Here is a 19,996-nt window from a genome sequence, read left to right as displayed (position 1 = left end):
ATTTTCATTCAAAGTTGTAGAAGAATATTATTATAAAGTAGTGAATGTAAACAGCTGCACTAGCAATAAAACTACACGTGGGGTTATAAGTTCGAGGCTGTAATATCTCTAAGAAACATCGAAACTTCTTGTTGCGTGCCACCACACGCTAGAAACTATTTTGCGTTGTCAGCGTTTCTCACCCGGTTCTTTCTCGATCGTAATGTATCGATAAACTCGTAAGAAGATAAGAAGCCAAAAATTATTGTTAACTTTCTTTGCACTCTTCTGACAGAATAATTAAAATTCTATAGTAAAGGTAATCGAATTGAAAAATTTCGGTGCACGGGACGTAACAGAACAGATGTTTACGGAAAAATAATATTTATTAAAATATATTTCACATAGTCATATTCTCATTCTTTGCTTATACATACACGTTCCTTCATTCCCATACCATGCACAACAAAGTCGTCCAACGAGCATTCACGTCACAGTTAATAATACTTTAAAACAAAGTGCTTTCGTTTTATACATATGTTTACGATTTAAATACTAATTAGCGCGAACGAGGCGCGACTTTCCAGCTGTGCACGCGGCATTGTCCGTTTCAACGTCCATTCGCGAAATTGTGGCTTTAATAATCGTCGTCATGGACTCATATTCCTGAAACGAAAACATAATTCACGAATTAATTTATCGCCGCGGGATACACCTTCGATCTATGAATACTATTCGTTTAAACCTTTGAAATTTCGAAGGCTATTTCTTAAATACAATTTTAGAAATATCAAAATTAAATCGTTCGAGCAAACATCGAATTTTATATATAAAAATTCGTTAATGGTAGAACGAGCAGAACTGTAATAAAAATATTTATCACACGATGACAGACTTAACATCCAGCTTGCAAATACTGATTACGTTCAGTAACCTTAGGTCAATTACGTTTGCACTGCATCATAGTCTATAATACAACGAAAAACTAAACGTTTCGCGATAAAAACCACTTGAAAAATAGTTTCAAGTAAAAATTTTGAAACACGTTTTTCGACACTTGTGTATAAATATTTTTCATTTTTGTAGTACTATTACTGGGAGAGTCCGTGGATTAATTTTTAGTATAATTTACAAGTCATTCGAGACGAGATTCATCATAAAATATCTGCAAAAAGTTTTCTATGAGTAGCCGATATGATTAGACACACCGGTACGCGCACCACGTGCACGTTTCCGTTAAAAATCGCGCGCGTGTTTATCTCGATGCTGCAACATCATCACAATTTCGCTGCAATGACGCCACGCGCTCGTTTCGACTGTGGAAAAAAACAGATTGCATTCTCGCTGATTAATTCAAGAAATTACGACACTCCGCATCCTGTCGTCGATCTCTATGCTTCCTAGGCACGTTCGCGGTCGTGGCGTTGCAACATAATCGCGCGGACGATCGAAAAATAATCCGACCACTCGTACTGCGGTCGGCGGTGTCGTCTCTTCTAAATCTAATTACGATATATCGCTCGAGAACGACACACTCTAACGTTATCTTTTATCCAGTGCAAATCTCTCTACTCCGATACGAGACGATGTTAAAATTATTCCGTGAGGAGAAACAAATGGGGCCAGAATCCATTTGTAGCGAGCAATAAATAATTGAATACTTTGACGATCGAAATAATTACACCTTGGACAATTTTAAATTATAAAAATGATCGTCCAAGTTGAGGGACGTAATTGTTTCGACAAATAAATTGTTCGACCGTTGCTCCTGTCGGCAACAATCGATTCTAATTACCTCTTCGACGTCGACGTCGACGTCGACCTCCTGGAGGACCTCGTCGAGGGTGGAGCACAATTGCTCGACGTTTTCGATGGTAAACACCATGGGCGGTTTCAGTTTCAGAACATTATCGTCGGGGCCGTCGCTGCTGATCAGGATCTTTTTGTCCTTCATCCTGGATACGACGTGCTTCGCTTCGGCGGTCGCTGGTATCCTTTTGATCCTGTCGCGCACCAGCTCGATGCCAGCGAACAATCCTACGCCGCGAACGTCGCCGATGATCCTCCGTCGTTTCGCCAGCTTCCTCAACTCGGTCATCAAATGTTTACCCACCTTCAAAGCGTTCTCCTGGAGATGCTCGCGCTCTATCACCTCCATAACGGCGTTCGCTATTGCGCAGGACACTGGATTACCGCCATACTGAACCATGGAAAACGAGACACCAAACGTGAGTACGACAAAGTTCATCAAACGAGATCTGTTCTGTTTTCGAAACGTCTTGGATAATTACCGTGTTGAAATACTCGATCCCGGTGGCTTTGAAGCTCTCCGCGATAGCGGGGGTTGTAATGACCGCCGCCACGGGATGGCCATTCCCCATGGGTTTGCCCACGGTGACGATATCGGGGATAACATCGTCGCCACCAAGTTGGAAAGCCCACATATGGCTGCCCACTCTACCGAAACCAACTTGGACCTCGTCGGCGATGCAAACGCCGCCAGATTCGCGAACGTGCCTGTCGACAATTTTCTGATAACAACGATATCAAATTGCATATACATGCGACGCATACTATACGATAATATCCAATTTTCATCGATGGAAACGGTCTCCGTTCGAGTCGTTGAAAATGTACAGTTTGCTCGAAAGAGGCACGAGTTTGGAAGTTTCGAGTATCAAAGGGAATTATGGCGTGCGAACGAATGGAAGAAAGTGGCTTGAAATTTCAAGGTACGACGAACTGGAGCGGATAAATGAAATTTGGAACCAGCCAGGTGGGTGTTAAGCGAATTAGGTTGTATAGGTGAAGCGGTAGACGAGCGAACAGCGTTTTCTAGACGAGACAACGCTGATAAACGTTCCGTTTCTGTTCAAGACGTTCCTTTAACACTAAAACTACCGACAATTAGACTGTATCTATTTGCACCAAAGAAATTAAAACGATAGATACTAGCGAAGAAATGTGTACACATATTTTAATACCTATTATGAATTCAACGTAGACTAGGATCGATTTGACTAATTAAAAGCGAACGATAGATACCTGTACGCGTGTCTGAAGTAGTTTTTAGGGGGTAGAATTTGTCCACCGACGGAAATTAAGCTCTCCGCGATGAACGCGCTGACGCCACGACCCTGTGCATTCAAGTTTTGGCAAATGTTCTTCACGTCGTTCGCGTACTTCACGCCAAGATCCTCGTCAGGGTAATCGGTTTCACGATACTTTCCACGATAAACGTCCGGACAGGGTGCCTGGAAGCACAATTAATTCGTTTCTGATAACTACTATTCTACGAGTCCCAGATTTTAACTATGAAATTTTGAATCAGCGATGGAACAACGTTTCTTACCACGTGGACCCAATCCTTCTTGCCAGTCCCGTTCGGTTTGTTGAACTTGTACGGCGATATATCGATCATCGTGGTCAAATGGCCGTGATAAGCACTAAAACCAGAAAGAACAACTTTGAACGAAATCTTTCTCCAGTCCTCGGGTTTGTTCTCTAAGCTCGCCGAAGAAACTCTATAAAGTAATTGTTTTCAGTGCTTCTACGTTGTCCTCCGTGCGAAGATGAAGCTAAGATCGACTTTCGTCCTCGACGATTAAACGAGGATTCCTGAAAATGTTATTCCTTTCTTTCTTCGACGATCGTGATCGAGAAACGGAATATATATAAAAAAAAAAGAAAAAAAAAATTGAAAAAAAAAGACTCGAATCGTTGTGACAACCGAGCACCGAATGGAACCATAAAGAATGCCACTGTAAGAAAAAATCGTCTTCTCTTCCATGTATTTGGTACGAAATCTTGGATATAACGTTTTGGAAAAATTCTGAAGATTGATTACGAATTCCATGCAGGAACATTCCTTCCGGTTCTTTAATATTCACACTGACGACTTCCGTATCGGTAATCGAGGCAAAGGGGAGTGCAGAAGATGTAAGATTACGTTATCAATGGACCTAATTTCGTGTAATGGAGATTACGATGCGGTTGTTGCAACAATGATTGTTCACGGGTCGTTTGCAAAGCACTCTATCGTCGCAAGCGAAAAATGGAACAGATGTGGGTGGCGCAGCTGCAACGGGAACGAATGTAACATGAGATTAATAGTGCTTTTACACGTCAACAAGAACACTGTCGCAATTGTTTCTTCGACAAATAAGAACATTCGTTCGGAAATTTTCGTACGAGTCTCGTAACACATTCTGATCTCGATTTTCTATCCTCTATCAAAGTACAGAGTACTTGTTCGAATAGAAGGAGCAAGAGTAATAATTACTTTAACATCGCGACAGCAGCATCGCTAACGTGTCCACGGTTTTAACAACGTAATCTCACTTGGTATGTTTGGTAATTTCATAAGTCTTTGCGTAATTAATTGTGCTAACTTTTGCCTATGTGAGTTTAGAAGATATATTTTATATTTAATATTATATAACTCCTACAATTCTTAATATTTTTTTATGAAAAAAATACTATACACACTCAAAAATCTCAGTACGAAACAGCCTATCTATCGTTAAAAAAAAATCAGAAAAAGACAGCAATACCCCCTTAACCCACCACAGAAATAGGTACCCTATTCCTCGAACATAATTTGCTCGAGCTAAAATGCGCAAAGACTCGTGAAACGACTCGATGAGAACGTGATCGAAAGAGAATTTCGAGACATATGGAGGCCCCTTTCGCCTCCCCCCGTTCACAACACACTCCTGAATTCAGTTATTTCGTATCGTCAACATTCATCCGTTCCCACGGGGAGGACGCGGTCCGCTCCAATCGCCCGGTTAAGTGGAATCCTTTCTAACAGAATATAAAAGAGTACTTTTTTTTTCTCTGTCTCTCTTCTTGTCGTGTTGCGTACGTGGCACGTTCGTGTCACCTAAAACGACAATAGCTTTATTCGTCGTTCGTGGCCGACTTCCTCGCCCCCGTTGTATTTTTCCCCGTGGCCCCGTCGCTCGTTCTGGAGAATCAACGGCTGTAAACAGGCAAAAAAGAAACCCAGACGATTAGTCGGCTGTCGATGGACGGCGAAAACTTGTACACGCGGCCCCTACCGTCGAGCTCGCATAATCGTGTGCCTTAAAACGCCTCCGTTACTCTAGCGTGACGTCGTCTCGCGTTGGCTATTCCCGCAGTGTTATCGACTATGGCCGAGAATTCTCGTGAAACTCGAAAGACGAACAAAAGGTTCCCCTGTAATTCTTTCAGACTCGTCTCGTTCCCGAATACGGACATTCGTGTGGTATGCAGACGTTCATTTTCGCTCGTGTTCGCATCGTTGCGAGGAAGCCGTGTGCGTAGCGTACGCGAAAACGAGGTACAAAAACATTTAGACGGAAAAGCCAACAAAAAGCAGCGAGGCTCGGTTGTGCGCAGCGCTGAGGTCCAAGCTGAATCAATTGACCGCTCGAGGCCACCGTACCCCCCACCATCCGTCCACCCCCGAAATCCGTGCTCCTCCAGTGGAGGGGACGCGTGACCTCGGCCGATCGACCGAACTCGAACAACGACCGATCTCGTGTGCGTTATTTTCCATAGTTTTCGCGTTGAAATTGTTACAAAAATTTGTCAGCGATTCTCAGGTCTCGGTTAGGACAAACGGAGGAATGAAAAATAACGGGATAGCGAAATCGGTCGTGCGTGTTCACGTCTCGTTTGCTCGAAGCAAGTCATTTTCGAGTTACGCGATGACTTACTGATCGAGAGTGATGACGTCCTTGTTGTTGGTGTGCGTGTGAGCGAGACGCAGGGCTAGATCGTTGGCCTCGCTGCCGGAGTTCACCAGGAAGCACACGGAAAGTGGTTCCGGAAGCAGCGAGGTCAGACGCATCGCGCAGATCACCAGATTGTCGTGGAGGAAACGATTGTTGGTGGACAGAAGCGCCATTTGTTGTTGCCCGGCGCGCACCACCGTCGGATGACAATGGCCGACTGTCGGATAATGTTGTTAAAAATACTTTTTAATATATAAGACTCGACGATGAAAGAGTCAGACTCGTCATTGTACGACAAGGAGTTAAGAGAAAGAGCCTACAAAATGTCAAGGTGTAAAATTATTATAGCAAAAGAATAACAAGTAAACGCGTAGAACTGTAATTTGAATTATCTACTTCACTTTTTCGTACACGTGAGCGCTCGACTCTAGTTAATCTTTTGTTTTCCAAACGGAATCGAGATATCTATGATAGCGTAAACGCGTACGGTGTTCTCGAATGTTGAGAGCAAATCGAAAATCGACTCTAGGATAGATAGATGGAGAGATCGAGGCGGTATGGAAAATATTGCATGGTTACGATTGATTGGCATTTCTTTTCATACCGTGTGCAACATTGTTGATACAGTCCAAGAATCGATTGCCATTCTCGTCGTACATGTACTGACCCTCGGCTCTGACGATCTTCAATGGGTTCGACTTGTAAAACAATGTGCACGCCTGTCTGCAAATGCGATTGTTGCACGTATATTATCCGTTTGTGTTACGTCACTCACCGGTATCGTTCTGACCGATAGTAACAAATAGGAGACACGCTTACCCGATATGGCGCTCTCTAAGCCTGATCGTCTCCGATTTTGGCATCTGTTCCAAAGATTCTGCCATGGCGAAAGTCTGTGGAAATAGAAAATTAATTCGATTATTCGATAACACCGTTGGTTTAGATTTGAATTGAAACTGCATTCGATGCCCGTGTCCGAAAGGCTTTCTAAAATTCAGAAACCAACGAGAGTCTCCTCTTTCTAATAGTTTTCCAGTATTTTTCCTCGCCTGGGAAGAAGACTGAAACGGTTGACGATCGCGTATAGTAAAGAATTTATCGGAAACGAATAAAATACGAATGGTAAAGTTTCCGTGAAAAGCAGGGTATCGGGCATTCCCCATGGGATAAGTAATTTTCCAGCGGCTGATAAGTGCACGTGATTACTACGTGAAAGTAGTACTTCCATACGCTCTTTCGTCCATAGTCTCCATGCCGCGAGATAAATCGAGTGTTAGAAAAAACAACATATCGCTTTCTTGTTCACATTATCGCGAACGTGCCCGTATCGGTTTACTTATATTATTATATTCCGTTAATCGAACCGTCATTTTTAACCACGGTCTCCCTAATAACAATCTGATGTTATCTCCAATCTATTCAATAATAACCCGACACACCCATAATATAAATAGATCGATGTATCGTTTTCGATAACGTAATTTTAATGAAAGGCGGCTTAATTTTAATGACAATTATACGTCAAACTGCTATAGACAAAAGAAGACAACATAAAAGAATATATTAAAATTGTATAGAATAAGAAAATCGTTCTAAGAAGAATGAAAAAATCATCGACTGTTTCAACGATGTAATGTTAATCGATGGAAATAATAATGTACGTTTTAGAAAAGAAGTAAACAATTAAAAATAAATAGTAACTTCCGTTAAAAGTTTAATGAATCGTGCGGAGAAGGTATGAATTAATGAACGTGGCGTACCCGATAAACGAGGGAGTATGTAGAAGGGAATGAATGGATCGCTGAAGAAATACAGGAGCCCTCGGCTTGAACGACTGTTAAACGAGCAGGCGCGTAAGACGCGCACAGAAATCAGCCCGCGAAAGTGTTTCGTCACAGAGGAACGCCCACGCGCGAACAGATTGCTCGACGGGAAGAGCAAAGTCAGCGAGATCGTACCTGAACTCGTGGTAATCGTAAGTCACACAGTTCCTCGACTTCTGAATGCAGCCGTCAGCTGAGTGCCGCGACCTACTCCGGTGACGTCATATATAGTGCTTGCCGATTGTCGAGAAGAAAGCGGGGGGCTGCGCGCGCATCGTCCTCTTCGACCTAAAGCGATATTAGAACACTTTACCCCCACTCAGTCGACAGTTCGCAATCGCGACGCGCGCAAGCGGATGCAGGATCTAGATCGATCGCCGCTCTTTCAACTGCTTCTTATCGCCCCCCTGATCCATACTATTTAGGAAGATCCACCAAACATAAAAATTCAACTATTTCGCTCAGCCTTGGCGCGAGATCAAACAAATTGCTTTTGAGGTTACATTTAATAATCGGAGATCGAGTTATTGTAAATATCTAGGGCCACAATGTGGATAGAATCTATTATGATTGCACTTAGCATTTTGAATCATTGTCTTTTCCGATCTATCTATTTATATTTTGGCACGTTTTACAATCGTGACGTTTGTTATGAAACTTGACAGCATCTTCTGTTTCCTTCTTCTTTGCTTTTTTTCTTTTAACATTGTTCCATAAGTCTAGTCATACTTCTTTTTTTAATCTTATTACGTCTCAAGGCCAGAACATAGTGTTTTATAACTCTTCGGTTGAAAACTTTTTAACGAAACTTTGGCCTTTGGCTCGTCCCCTAACGTTCGTTCGTTTTGTCAGCGTTACATAGTCTTGCATAATATCTCATCGTACCGTGTATAAATAGTTTCCAACCATATTCAAAGCTCTCGTGGCTCACTGTTTCCACGCGATTCCAGGATATTAATGTTAATTTATGAAGAATTTGAGAGAGTGTAGACAGCTTTGCAGCCCATCGCTCGTACGAAGCTCAGCGAATCTTATAATTACACTTTATCACCGTACGATACCGTGCTTCGTATTATTTTCCTTGTCCACATTGGGAACTTTCCAATAAATAAATCAAATCAGAAGTTTTTTAAGAAAACAGAACCCAGAGTTACGCAAATCGTTGGTAATAAGTTTTACGATGAGATTAGCGAAGAGATCACAGTCGAAACGGTTTAATTTGGGATTCCTTCGATAGATCGTTAAGGATCTATTGCAAGTGTATTGTCTGTCTGACGGAAGCGTCGCTAAAATAAATCTTACAATTACCAGACAAGGTCACATGGAACGATTAAATATTCCATTAAAAATAAAGTAGATGTATCGGCGATAAGATACTATTTCGAACGTCAGAGGAGTTCTATTTTTCGAAATCGCGTTCGGCTCTTATTTTTATCGTGTTGTTATCGTATTACATAAAATAACATGTTATCGCGTTGCATAAAATTACAGATCGAACGTGCCTATCGAGATTTCGAATAAGCTTCAACGTCTGACAAACATCGAACAGATCACGTGCTGCTATTTTGCATTCGACTACTATCTAGTATTTTGCTTTTCGATTCTCCCTGGACTGACAAAATTTAATAACAATAACGTGTCGTCGGTATCGAAAAAGTAATTCTCGATCGTTGCCCTTTTATCGTACGAGCGTTCGATGCGCTAGATGTAGTTCGTCGACGACTATCGATCCAGGAGTTTGCTTACACCGCGAACGTGTATGCACCGTGACCAAACCGATCAACAATTACGTTTCCGCGCGATAGAACGTTCCTCAGACTCGTTATCATTCGCTAATACGTCGCGAGCGTGATTGATTTCATACTGGTCACGTGCGGTCGTTATTTGATCGCGTTTCTCGAAATGTGAAACAACAACATTTTTGGAAATAGATACAAAGACGTTTGTTTCTGACAGTTTCTAGGAAAGATTTAGGTTCGTTACCGCCTGAATGCGAGTTCTGACGACGCTGACGATCCTCTTGAACCTTTCAATTTCTAGACGAAGAATTTACTCGATTCGATCCACGATCTCTGGTTCGTCGATGAGCGCAGCTCAGGACGAGCTCGATGCAACGCTGTCGTCGCGAGAGACACTGAAACTCGCACGTCTATTGATAGTTTCATGCAAAGAACGTCGACCTCGTGTATAATAATCGCCTGACATTGGCACCGTGACTGACAGCCGAGTCTATTGCGTTTAGGATGTTTTCCTCGTCGCATGGCCGATTATTCGCGTAGCTCGATCAGTATTCGTTCGATCAGGTATCTGACATCACGTTAGTCCAGCGTAAACGTTACTCGACGAAAAAAAATAATTTTGCTGGATTCCAATCTGACGATAATCATCGTAGCGCGTTAGATGTTTTAGATACTAGGAGCTAGAATTGATAAAAATTGATATTTCTTGCACGAATTTATATTAGATTAATTTATCGATGATATTAGGTTTTACACAAAGGTCTGCATAATTCCTGACTCGTACATAACGATCTATGACGCGGAATTTCTGCTAGTAGAATATCGCCCGTCCCTGGTCAGACACACCGGGCAGAGATCAGAGTTTGAAAGATAAAATAACACTTAAAATAGTTCGCGATAAATATAATTAAACTGGTTGTACGTTAATTGTACTCTAAACAAGATAGGAGTTTCTTTTAACTAAATATTGGAAGCATTCTTCCAAAATTGGATCAAAGAAAGAATACGCGCACTCGATAGAATTGCAAAATCATATTCCTGGAAGGAACTTCGTTCGATTAGCATCAGACGATCCAGAAGGTCGCAAAGCAAATACAATATCCGAGTCGCAGAAATACCTACACGACGATGAGCATCCCGTGAGAATTTCATTAGCGTGGTTTAACAATTGCATTCAAACGAACCGTGTTCTGCATCATCGAGAAATTTTCCATTACCTCGACGTAAATTTATTTTCGTTCACGGATCTTATCGACGCGAGACGCGGATTAACTCGCGCGTTGAAATTTGCACCTGAATCCGACTTTTCCACGAGTCAACAACTGACTCAAAATATGGGTTATGACCTGCCTCAACAATTGCACGATAAATAAATTCTGTAAATCTTTGTGTCGTAAAAGACATAAAAATATAAACTTCCAGACGTTTCTGTATGATTGAATTTCGTGCTCTTCGAGCTTGTTTAAGAACAAAGTGATGACACTCTCCTAAATTCAGAATTCCAAGTGGTTTTTAACAAACTTGTGGAACTTTTAAATTCGACGTTTCGATAACATTCGATGAATTTAAATTTTATAGGTGGTGGAAGTCGTAATTTTGTGATTACGCTTTCTCAGGGAGACCTTGTGACCGTTTCACGATACGAATAATTCTATCGCGGATGGTTTTTATAATTCATAGTAGAACGTCTATGCTGACACGGGATCTACGCTTGGAGCAAACACCGAGGGTCCGTGCGAGGGAACAACGCGAAGGTAAACACGCTGGATGACACGTGCCGTACGTGAACGATAGTGATACGCACGTGATAGCCACTATCGCGACACGCGTAATCTCTTGGTCGTACGTCTGCGACCAGCCTCCCTCCATTGTTTACAGGAACACATCTGTATAGCCATTGCTCATCGACAAACATTCCGATTACAATGCACCTTAACACCGTTCGAATACGAAACCGAAGATCTTTCGATGAGATAGTCCACTTCTTTGTCAATTCTATTTTGTCGTGATTAACCTGAGAATAATCGTACTAAATATGCAACTAATACGTAACACAATGTTTACCATTGTTACGTGCTTCTTTTTTTTAAATAGACAACTTGTTTTTCCACCGTTGCGTGTTGGAAAAGTGGATAAGTCTCCTATTATCTGTAAATAAATAAATAATATTAGGATCCAGTGTCGTCGCGCGAGCTTGTGGAACTACTAGATCGCAAGATGTATCGTATAAAAAAGAAATATTATCGGACTCGAGGCGTTAATCGTTAGGATTGGATCCGAACACGTGTCGTGGCGAGAACACGTGCATTCGCTGGCCGATATCATACAGTCTGGCGCCCGATGAGTATCTCCTGGTTCTCCGGACGTCGAATCTCGACCGCTATGCAAATTGCTTTGCAACACTCCATCAGCTAAACGACGCGTAACGAGCGATTATACCCTCCTACCGCGTAAGAGGTCACCGCGTTCTAGTCGCTGATAACATTCACAAAGATACGAGCCTTGGAGCGAAATGAACTCCGATGGATCTCACCCGGTCGAACCGCTTCGTCTGTTTCGCGTCGGGGGTTGGGAACAATTTTCTGGTTAGAACCGGATAAAAAGATAAATTCTTTACTCTCGAGAGTCAAGGAATTAATTAATGCCTCTCACTGGATATCGATGACCTGTAATAATTTAAACGAACGTCGAAAGCGAATCCATAATTGCAGTATCATTACTGATTTCACCTGAGGAAACAAAGGGTTGAAATACGTACCAAGGAAAATGATCTTGATTTTAGATCTGTTTATCAGTCACTTTTTCATAATAGAACGTCGTTGTCTGGTGTTACGACAGCACCTTGGACACTTTCCTCTTTGTATTATCCTTTAAGCGTTCTTAGATAACGGATAAAAGAAACGTAAACGCATCTTCAAGCTTGAGTCTGTAAATGTAATTTGGAATTAGAATTGTTCTAGATTCGTTGCACTCGAATTCGTATTAATAAAATTAAAAAAAAAAAAATGAAATTTCCACTTTTCGCAGTCGGTAGGACTCGAACCTACGCTCCCAGAGGGAATCTGATTTCTAGTCAGACGCCTTAACCACTCGGCCACGACTGCTACGTTCGGTCATTCTGTATAACAATATTTTCAGTTACAAATAAAATTTATTGCAATATAATAGTTCTAGACTTGCGAGTCTACGATGAGATAGTCCCGGACTCGTAAATCTCCAATACGATAATCACGAACGATTGAATATTCGACGCGATAGATTTAAATTTATGCAAGTCTTCGATCTGATGCTATTGGACCCGCAAGTTTTCGTTATTATCGAATCTAATAGGAAAGTCACGAGCATTTAAGCCTCCGACATGATATTCCAGTACTTTCCAGTGTACGATAGTCCTCGATATGAAAGTCTGTTACTCTATATGATAGTCTTCGATTTGTGATTAATTTGTACGATGACACCTAAATTTTGAGTGTCTCACGGTTACGTTCGCAGGGATGAACAGGAAACACGACTTGTGAAATGAAAAATTGTATTTCAACAAACGAAGGACGCAATTAGAAATTGAAATTTATTTAATAGACATTATAATATATTGATATCTACGTTAATCAAGTACAACGAACCAAGTGGCTCACGTCGTAGAATTTTATTTATAATTATTCGACTGTAAAAATGTTGTCGCTCGGAACCGCGTAACGTCGACTACAATCCTCGTTACATCTCTTCCGTTTCTGTTCCGTTAACGCGTGAACGTCGAAGTAAACGTGACACGGGCCTTTTACAATGCAGAATGCAATTTGCCAACCGTCGAACGCAAGGTTGCGATCGATCTTTTACAAATAGAATAGCAACGCCATATAATTGTTACGAAAAACCATTGAACGGGAAAGAGTAAAATTTCATTCGCGACAGATTCAACAGAACGGACGACATCACTTTCGAAACGCAACATCCCAGGCTGCCGAAAATTATCGTTCTCGCGTGAAACGTTCGCCATTTCACGCGTGGCAGGGTACAATTATATGTATAGTTTCGCGAAACGAGTAACAATATTGCGAAGCAACGTCGAATTTACAATTTTAAAAGCGCGAAAGGAATCTGCTCCGTCGATCGTTTCGTCGAATCGAACACCGAAATCGCATATTCTACCATTCCGTGTCTTAGCTAAATAAACATTTACAAATGAGTTCCTGAAGCCTCGTCGTTCTCCTTTCCATCGTTCGGTTAAAATGTTTCACGGACGACGGCGAGCAACGTCGAAATAAATATCTATGAATCGTTCATCTGTTTCTATCGATGATCCGAGCGAGACGAGAAACATCGAACGAACAAAGAGAATTTCATTTTTTGTTCTTTTTTCTTTTGTTTTTTTTTGTTTTTTTTTATTTATTTACTTATTTATCGTTTCGTCGCTAGCTACTGTTCCGTTTCTCGTCTCGTTCGATCGGGTCGCGTGTTTACAGCCGCGAATAAAAGTGAAAAACTTTTCACCGTCTAGATTGCTTAATCCACGCGCGTTTCGAATTCGCGCACGCGTGTTTCCGAGTAATTACTCACACCTATTAATGCAATGCGATCATTAATGTATATACAACTTTTATAATTGCTCGTTTAATCAATGATGCCTTCCGTAAGACCGAAAATACGTGTATGGATCTTGTTGCTCGCGTTCATATTTCCGGGACTTCGCGTTTCTACCAAGCTTTTAAATGCAACTCGAGATTGCAATCATGCTAGACGAAGGTCTACAGTCGCGTTCTAATTTGTCGATATCTATTCAGCGATTATTCTCGCGATTGCACACCGCGTTAGCGATCAAAAGAATTTCTATTCGCTCGAGACGAGCGACATTTCGTGTGATATTTACAGACACCGAGTGTTCCATAACGGTTTCCTCGTTATGCATTTACACGTTCCCGCGATTTATATTCTCTATATATAAACATACTTGTATTCGTACAAGGTTGGGTGCTCGGGGAGTCACTAATCAATACCAAAGGACCAAATATTTCAGATTGAGAGGAAACACTTCTTCGTCTTCTTTTTTTTTTTCATTCTTCGAAATTTTCTTCAGTTCTTTTCGATCAAGTGTAAAAATATAAATATTTTATCGCTTCCCAATATATTCTCTTTATTTACTCGTGCCTCTTTTCTTCTAAAATTGATAAAGATACAGATACAGAGAGAAGCGCGCGATGTCCAGAAAACGTTCCACGTACATACGCTCTTCCACGGATATTTATCGTTCACAGACCGTAGTAAAGACGGCTGAAAATGAGATTGTTAATCGTGATTTATCGTTCGCCGTCATGACCGTGCAAAACTTTGCGCTCCGAAGCTGTTACTAATTATTCGAAACTCAAGCTTCGACGCGATTAAACGTCAGTGAGTTGCAAGTCTCCCATAAAATTTTCGATTATTCAATTTTTAATCCTACGATTTGCAATTTTCGACGATTCGGTTGTGGAACGTTCGCTGGACACGTACGCGAAGGAAAGTGAGTCGCGAGTAGTGTTTTCACGTTGTTCGAATATAGAAACGCGAGTGTTACTCACACGCTCGTACTTAGCCTAGCGAAACGGTCGCGGATCGCGTCGTTGAAGGTTTACGCGAAAGAACGCGCGTTGAGCAAAAGGAAATCTAGCAGTTCTACGGTCGGTCCTAGGATCCGTTTGTCCCCTAATCGTTAACAATCGACCCACGGGGAGGACGATTCACGGCGTCCCCGTTCTCGTCTCGCCTGATCGCGTTCCGTCTAAGTGAAAAAATGGGATCGCCGATATACCTAGTGTCACCTCTAAACGCTATATAGGCTAGCGAGACGTCTACGCCTATAGATAAACGCTATCGATTATATGCACAACACGCAAGAGTGAACCTAGAGCAAATACTACGGCGCTTGTGGATCTGTTTCGCGAACTCTGCTCGCTGGTATATTTATATATGTACATACGGGGCGGTTTGTCAACGAAATCTACACTCGAACGTCACCACCCAACCCCCCTCGTTGAGTTTTTCATTTTGGAATCGAGAGCTTTCGAGCAATCTCGCGTCCAGTTGGAGATCGTTCAGCCAGATTTTTATCATTTATTACACTGAACCTCTGGGTACAAAATTGCATTTACAGTGGAAACGAACAATTATTAGAAACGGTACTTAGGAATCGAAAAGTCGCCAAACACAGATACCATGATCGACGGAAATTTGCATTATAGAAAGAAAATATAGGTACCGTGTGAAATTCCAATTAGAAATTAAATTATACGTACATCGAAGAATATGGCCAGTGCCACCGGTCGAACGTGGATCAGAGAAATTTGGAACGACCCCGTGCAGGTAATTTTACGATCGAGACGCTTATCTTAGGTAAATTCGTAGTCTACGCGAAGATATCGCGGATCGTTTGGCTGTTTCCGATGGAAATGGCGAGAGTCGAGGCTCGAGACGCGTCGATCTTCCGTTGCGACGGAAGAATTTCAAGGATTTAATTAAACGATCTCATCGGGCCGGAGCAAACAGCTCTTGTGTGCCCGGAAAATATTTGTTCAGATGCTCGAAAAGAATAGAAGAAATAGCTCAATGTCGAACGTGTTATCGCCGATGCAGACTATTGTTCGACCGTCTTGAACAACAACGTACGAACGTGTTTATCCACTAATTCGTTCTGATTACATAAATCATACTTTTCGACTACATTGTAGATAACGCGGATGGGTCGCGATAATGGATCGCGTCGACCAAAGTTAAAACAGCGATGGAACATCGATACTTGCGCGCGAAACCTCTTTCCTTGCGTCGACGAGCGTCGAGACATACCATTGAGATTCACTGGACCAATTATTCGTACCAATTCGAAGCTTCGTTAATAAAATTGTTATTACTATTTCAAGTTTATTTCGAGCCTCGACTTCGCAAGCACAGAAGGACACTAATCTCTTAATATTGCTCTTCTCGTGACCGTCGTCGCGGTACTATTAATTAAATGGCAGTGCCATTTACCATTATCCTTTTATTCCAGATTTTTCACAAATTTACTCTTGTCGATTTCTTTTCTTATTACCTATAGACACCGGTACATCCAGTCGCATGGCAGTGTTCGAAACACGGAGCGTAATAACATTCGAATACAGTTCAGGGGACGTTTATTTCGCGAAGAGGGTGGAATTCAGTGACAAAAACGAACGTTCGAGAAATATTTCGCGACCTCGACTGCGCTAATTAGCTTCGTTAAATTCTGTATGAAAATTTTCAATCTGAATTTTAACATTATCTTCCGTATTCAAAGTCCGAGTCGACGCGTTTCGAATCTAGTTTAAATTTGTGTACCCCTCCTCCCGTTCAGATTTTTATAAATATGAAATCCAAACGTAAAATCTAAAATCTGCTTCGATAAAAATAAATATGCAACCGTAAATTTGGGTTTAAGACGACGGAGAACGTTTCAAGAATCCTCGAACGGAGGCCGGAAGCTGTTCATTTAGAAATTTCGTCGAGGATAAAGCGAAACGAGAGAGCGTTTGCAATGGAGTGTGCAAAGGATCGCGTAAAAGCAGCGCAGTCGAGCTTGCAGTTTACAAACCTATCTCCCCTCTTCCCCGATGATCCAACAGCATTGTAAACAGAGAATGCGTTGCTTAAAGGTGAGTTTGCCGTGGGCTATTACATGTACGTGCCTTTGAGTTAAATTTTCAACGATAAAACAGTGTAGCAGCGTGCAACAACGGTGAGATCACAGAATTTTCAGACGATGAACAGCATCCTCTTCGTACATAGGATCTGTCGCTTTTATGGAAACGTTTCACAGAAACTTCGACGAGATACTGCTTTGACTTTGCGTACTAAAAACAAACAAGAATTATTTGTACCATTCTCGTAATAATACGATAAATGCAAATCTTAATAGGATTTACGGATCTTAATTTTTCTCATGTATCGAATTTACTGTTCAAATACCAATTAACGAATAAATATTACGCGCGAGTTAGTTGATCGAAATATCTTGGAGCCACCAGTTTCATTACTCGGTGTTTCATCTTACGTTTAATTTTCTATTTAAAGATATCTCGTTACGATAAATTGCGTCCAAGTATCGATTCAACTAGCCGTGGATTCAAGGATTGATAAATACGAGTTACGTTTACCGAAAAAAGAAAAAAAAAAGAAAAAAAAAAATAACTAAATGTGTTTCGAAAGTATTGTTTAAACGAATATAACCTAAGAAAATGACATAATTAGAACTGAATATACTTATTATGGTTCTTGTATGCGACGTCGCTATGTGGGCAGGTGGCTGAAGTTCGAGGGTGTAACGTCAGCTATAATTTTGCTTTATTCATATTTCACATTATTTTAATTTAAAAATTACAGAGATCATTTCATTTATGGATTGTCGATAAGGACAAAACAAGAATATTGTTGCGAACGTGTATAGTATACGCCTATAATTAAAAAAAAAAAAAAAAACAAGAAAAAAAAATAGAGCAATAAAAAGTAATAATCGATAGCAAAGTAAATCAAATGGGAAAGAATAGGTCGGGTTGAACGTGTCAAATTGCCGTTTCGGGAAAAAGTAAAATGATTTACTTTCACCAAAAAAATTTCGTACGACGATGAATATTAAGTAATCGTCGCGTATCGTACGGATCAGACCTCTACCGTCGATATATAAATAGAGGTTATCGACGTTCAAAAATTTGTTTACTTGTTTACAAAAATAAAATAAGACGCAAGAATTCATCCTATCTATATACGAATGAAAAATAAAATTTTCTATCTAATCGCGGCTAATAGACGTGCTCGAAATCTAACTAAAAGAAACGATTTCCGTGTGTTGTGAATCAACGATCCCCTCCTACGTCCGTGTGTGTGACAAGTGATCGCGCAGGTCCGGAGAGATCTGAATTTTGATTTATCTTTGATTTATCGATCCTTTAATATAGAATATATATATTATATATAATATATATATCACTTTCATTTTTAACCCGTTTTCATTTTCGTTTCTTTCTATTTTTTTTTTGTTTATTTTCTTTTTGATCCGAAAAAAATGGTGCCTTTAGCGATCGACGTACGCCACGATGCGCCTCCATATGTGTGTATGTATATCCGGTTCTATCGCTTCTCGGTCTTCTCGGAAACGGTCGGTGAACAGTGAAGTTTGTACGTCGACGGTACATGCCGTGGAGATCCTGTTCACAGTTGTTTAGGGTAGCCAGACCATGAACGCACACGACGCTCCGTGGATGAGAATGACGGGGATGCTGATGCTGAAGCCCAAGGGTTGTTGTCGTCGTCGGTGGAGGAGGCGGTGGAGGTGGCGGAGGAGGGGGCGGTGGATGAGGAAGAGAGTTGAGCCACGTCACGCCTGGCTCTGCCATATGTCATTTGCCATTTTGCTGTAACGCCGCGTTGATTTGTGCCCAAAGATCCTTGTTGCACGACTGAGATCTGTGGAAACAATGTTCCAGCCTTACCGTTTGTTCCGCACGGTATATTCGTTTATTAATTCCTCGTCAACATCTGCAGAATCGCTACGCGCTAAACTAATCGCATCCTACGCTCGACATCCGAAATTTATCAAAACTGTTGCACGAGTGTGATGGGACTTTGGTAGCTGGCGTTGGCAGCACTGGGGAGTCGGACGGAAAGGCCCAACAAACAACGTGGTCGAATAAATAAAAATTAATCAAACAAAAACGAATAATAACCAATCGCTATTCTAAATAATCGTTTAAACGTTACTTCTTCGATCGAAGAAAGAAGGTAACCCCGTACCTCCACCTCCTAGCTAATTTTATGTAGGTTGCATCGTATTTGAATACCGCCAAAGTCCCTGATATCGAGCGCAAAAGCGATCGATCGAACGCAAAGTGACCCAGTTAGGTTAGTACCACAGTACCTTTTAATAGATTGGAGCCACTCCTTGAACTGTACGTGTCCCTCCGGAGTGATGTGGAACGCCGCCCTTGCAGCGCACACGACGCTCGCGAAGTCTTCGTAGTCCCCGGTCGCCAAATGGTACAATTTCTGATGCATGCATTGAATGTACCTGTAATTAAGCAAACACGAGTGTTTCGTACTCGTCCCGAACGATGTTCCAAGGCAAGACCACCTATAGCAAGTGCCTCGTACAGAGTATAAGAAGATATTTTACGAAAACTAACATTTGCTGGCACTTGTGGACGAGGGGTGCCAAAAGAGCGGATCTCAAATGTTGAAGTACAAGGGCTGGATTGTTTCTCGCCAAGTAACGAGCCGCCTCCAACACGACGTCGTGAAGGACGAAGGGACTGACGATGCTGTCCACCGAGCAGATGCAAAGCTGATGAAGGTACTGCGTACCGAGGCGTTTCGAGACCCTCAGTAGCCATTTGACGTCCTCCCCGTAGGGTGGATTGCGCGCGAACTTCGCCTGTGGTCTGTCGTCGTGGACACGACGGGCTAGCGTTTCCATGGCTAGCATGCCAACGCGATACGCGGCGAGGAGCGCTCGGAGTTGTTGTTGACTCAAGGGCTGAGTCTGTCTGTGAACCTGTGTTCAAAACGAAACGTCATCTTTACTTAAGAAAGCGAATCGATCGTTGTGCACAGGTCGAACGAACTATTAGGCGTGTCCGTGGCTTGCGAATTAGTTGTTAATCGAGTTCGATAGGAAGCATTAGAATTTTAAGGGTTTACACGGTCCTTCGTACCTAACTCATCTACCTATACCGCACACGTTGCTTTCGAAAGG

General features: G+C 41.7%; 2 protein-coding genes and 1 non-coding gene across 3 annotated transcripts in view; all 3 read right to left on the bottom strand.

The window, feature by feature from the left end:
* Positions 1–346: 346 nt before the first annotated feature.
* On the bottom strand, positions 347–7,721 carry LOC143345334 (alanine--glyoxylate aminotransferase 2-like). The gene is made up of 9 exons (XM_076772344.1): positions 7,661–7,721; positions 6,522–6,595; positions 6,307–6,425; positions 5,685–5,919; positions 3,332–3,425; positions 3,025–3,233; positions 2,271–2,496; positions 1,775–2,179; positions 347–645 (listed from the first exon to the last, which is right to left on the bottom strand). Exons 2-9 carry the CDS (start codon positions 6,584–6,586, stop codon positions 535–537), a joined length of 1,464 nt encoding a protein of 487 aa, XP_076628459.1. The 5' UTR covers positions 6,587–6,595; positions 7,661–7,721; the 3' UTR covers positions 347–534.
* Positions 7,722–12,286: 4,565 nt separating this feature from the next.
* On the bottom strand, positions 12,287–12,368 carry Trnas-aga (transfer RNA serine (anticodon AGA)). Its single transcript has one exon. It is a non-coding gene; the product is annotated as a tRNA-Ser (tRNA).
* Positions 12,369–12,811: 443 nt separating this feature from the next.
* Positions 12,812–19,996, bottom strand: part of Dora (zinc finger SWIM domain-containing dorado) — a gene marked incomplete at its 5' end in the record, with an annotated part of 77,148 nt that continues 69,963 nt past the window's right edge. The window contains 3 exons of the mRNA XM_076773076.1: positions 12,812–18,711; positions 19,163–19,312; positions 19,428–19,795. Coding sequence (XP_076629191.1) covers positions 18,645–18,711; positions 19,163–19,312; positions 19,428–19,795 — 585 coding nt within the window. The remainder of the gene's footprint in view (positions 18,712–19,162; positions 19,313–19,427; positions 19,796–19,996) is intronic.

Source organism: Colletes latitarsis, chromosome 9 (genome assembly GCF_051014445.1).
Source record: "Colletes latitarsis isolate SP2378_abdomen chromosome 9, iyColLati1, whole genome shotgun sequence".
Classification (NCBI taxonomy): domain Eukaryota; kingdom Metazoa; phylum Arthropoda; class Insecta; order Hymenoptera; family Colletidae; genus Colletes; species Colletes latitarsis.
The sequence above is the reverse complement of the archived record's forward strand: the minus strand, read 5'-3'. Positions and strand labels throughout refer to the sequence as shown.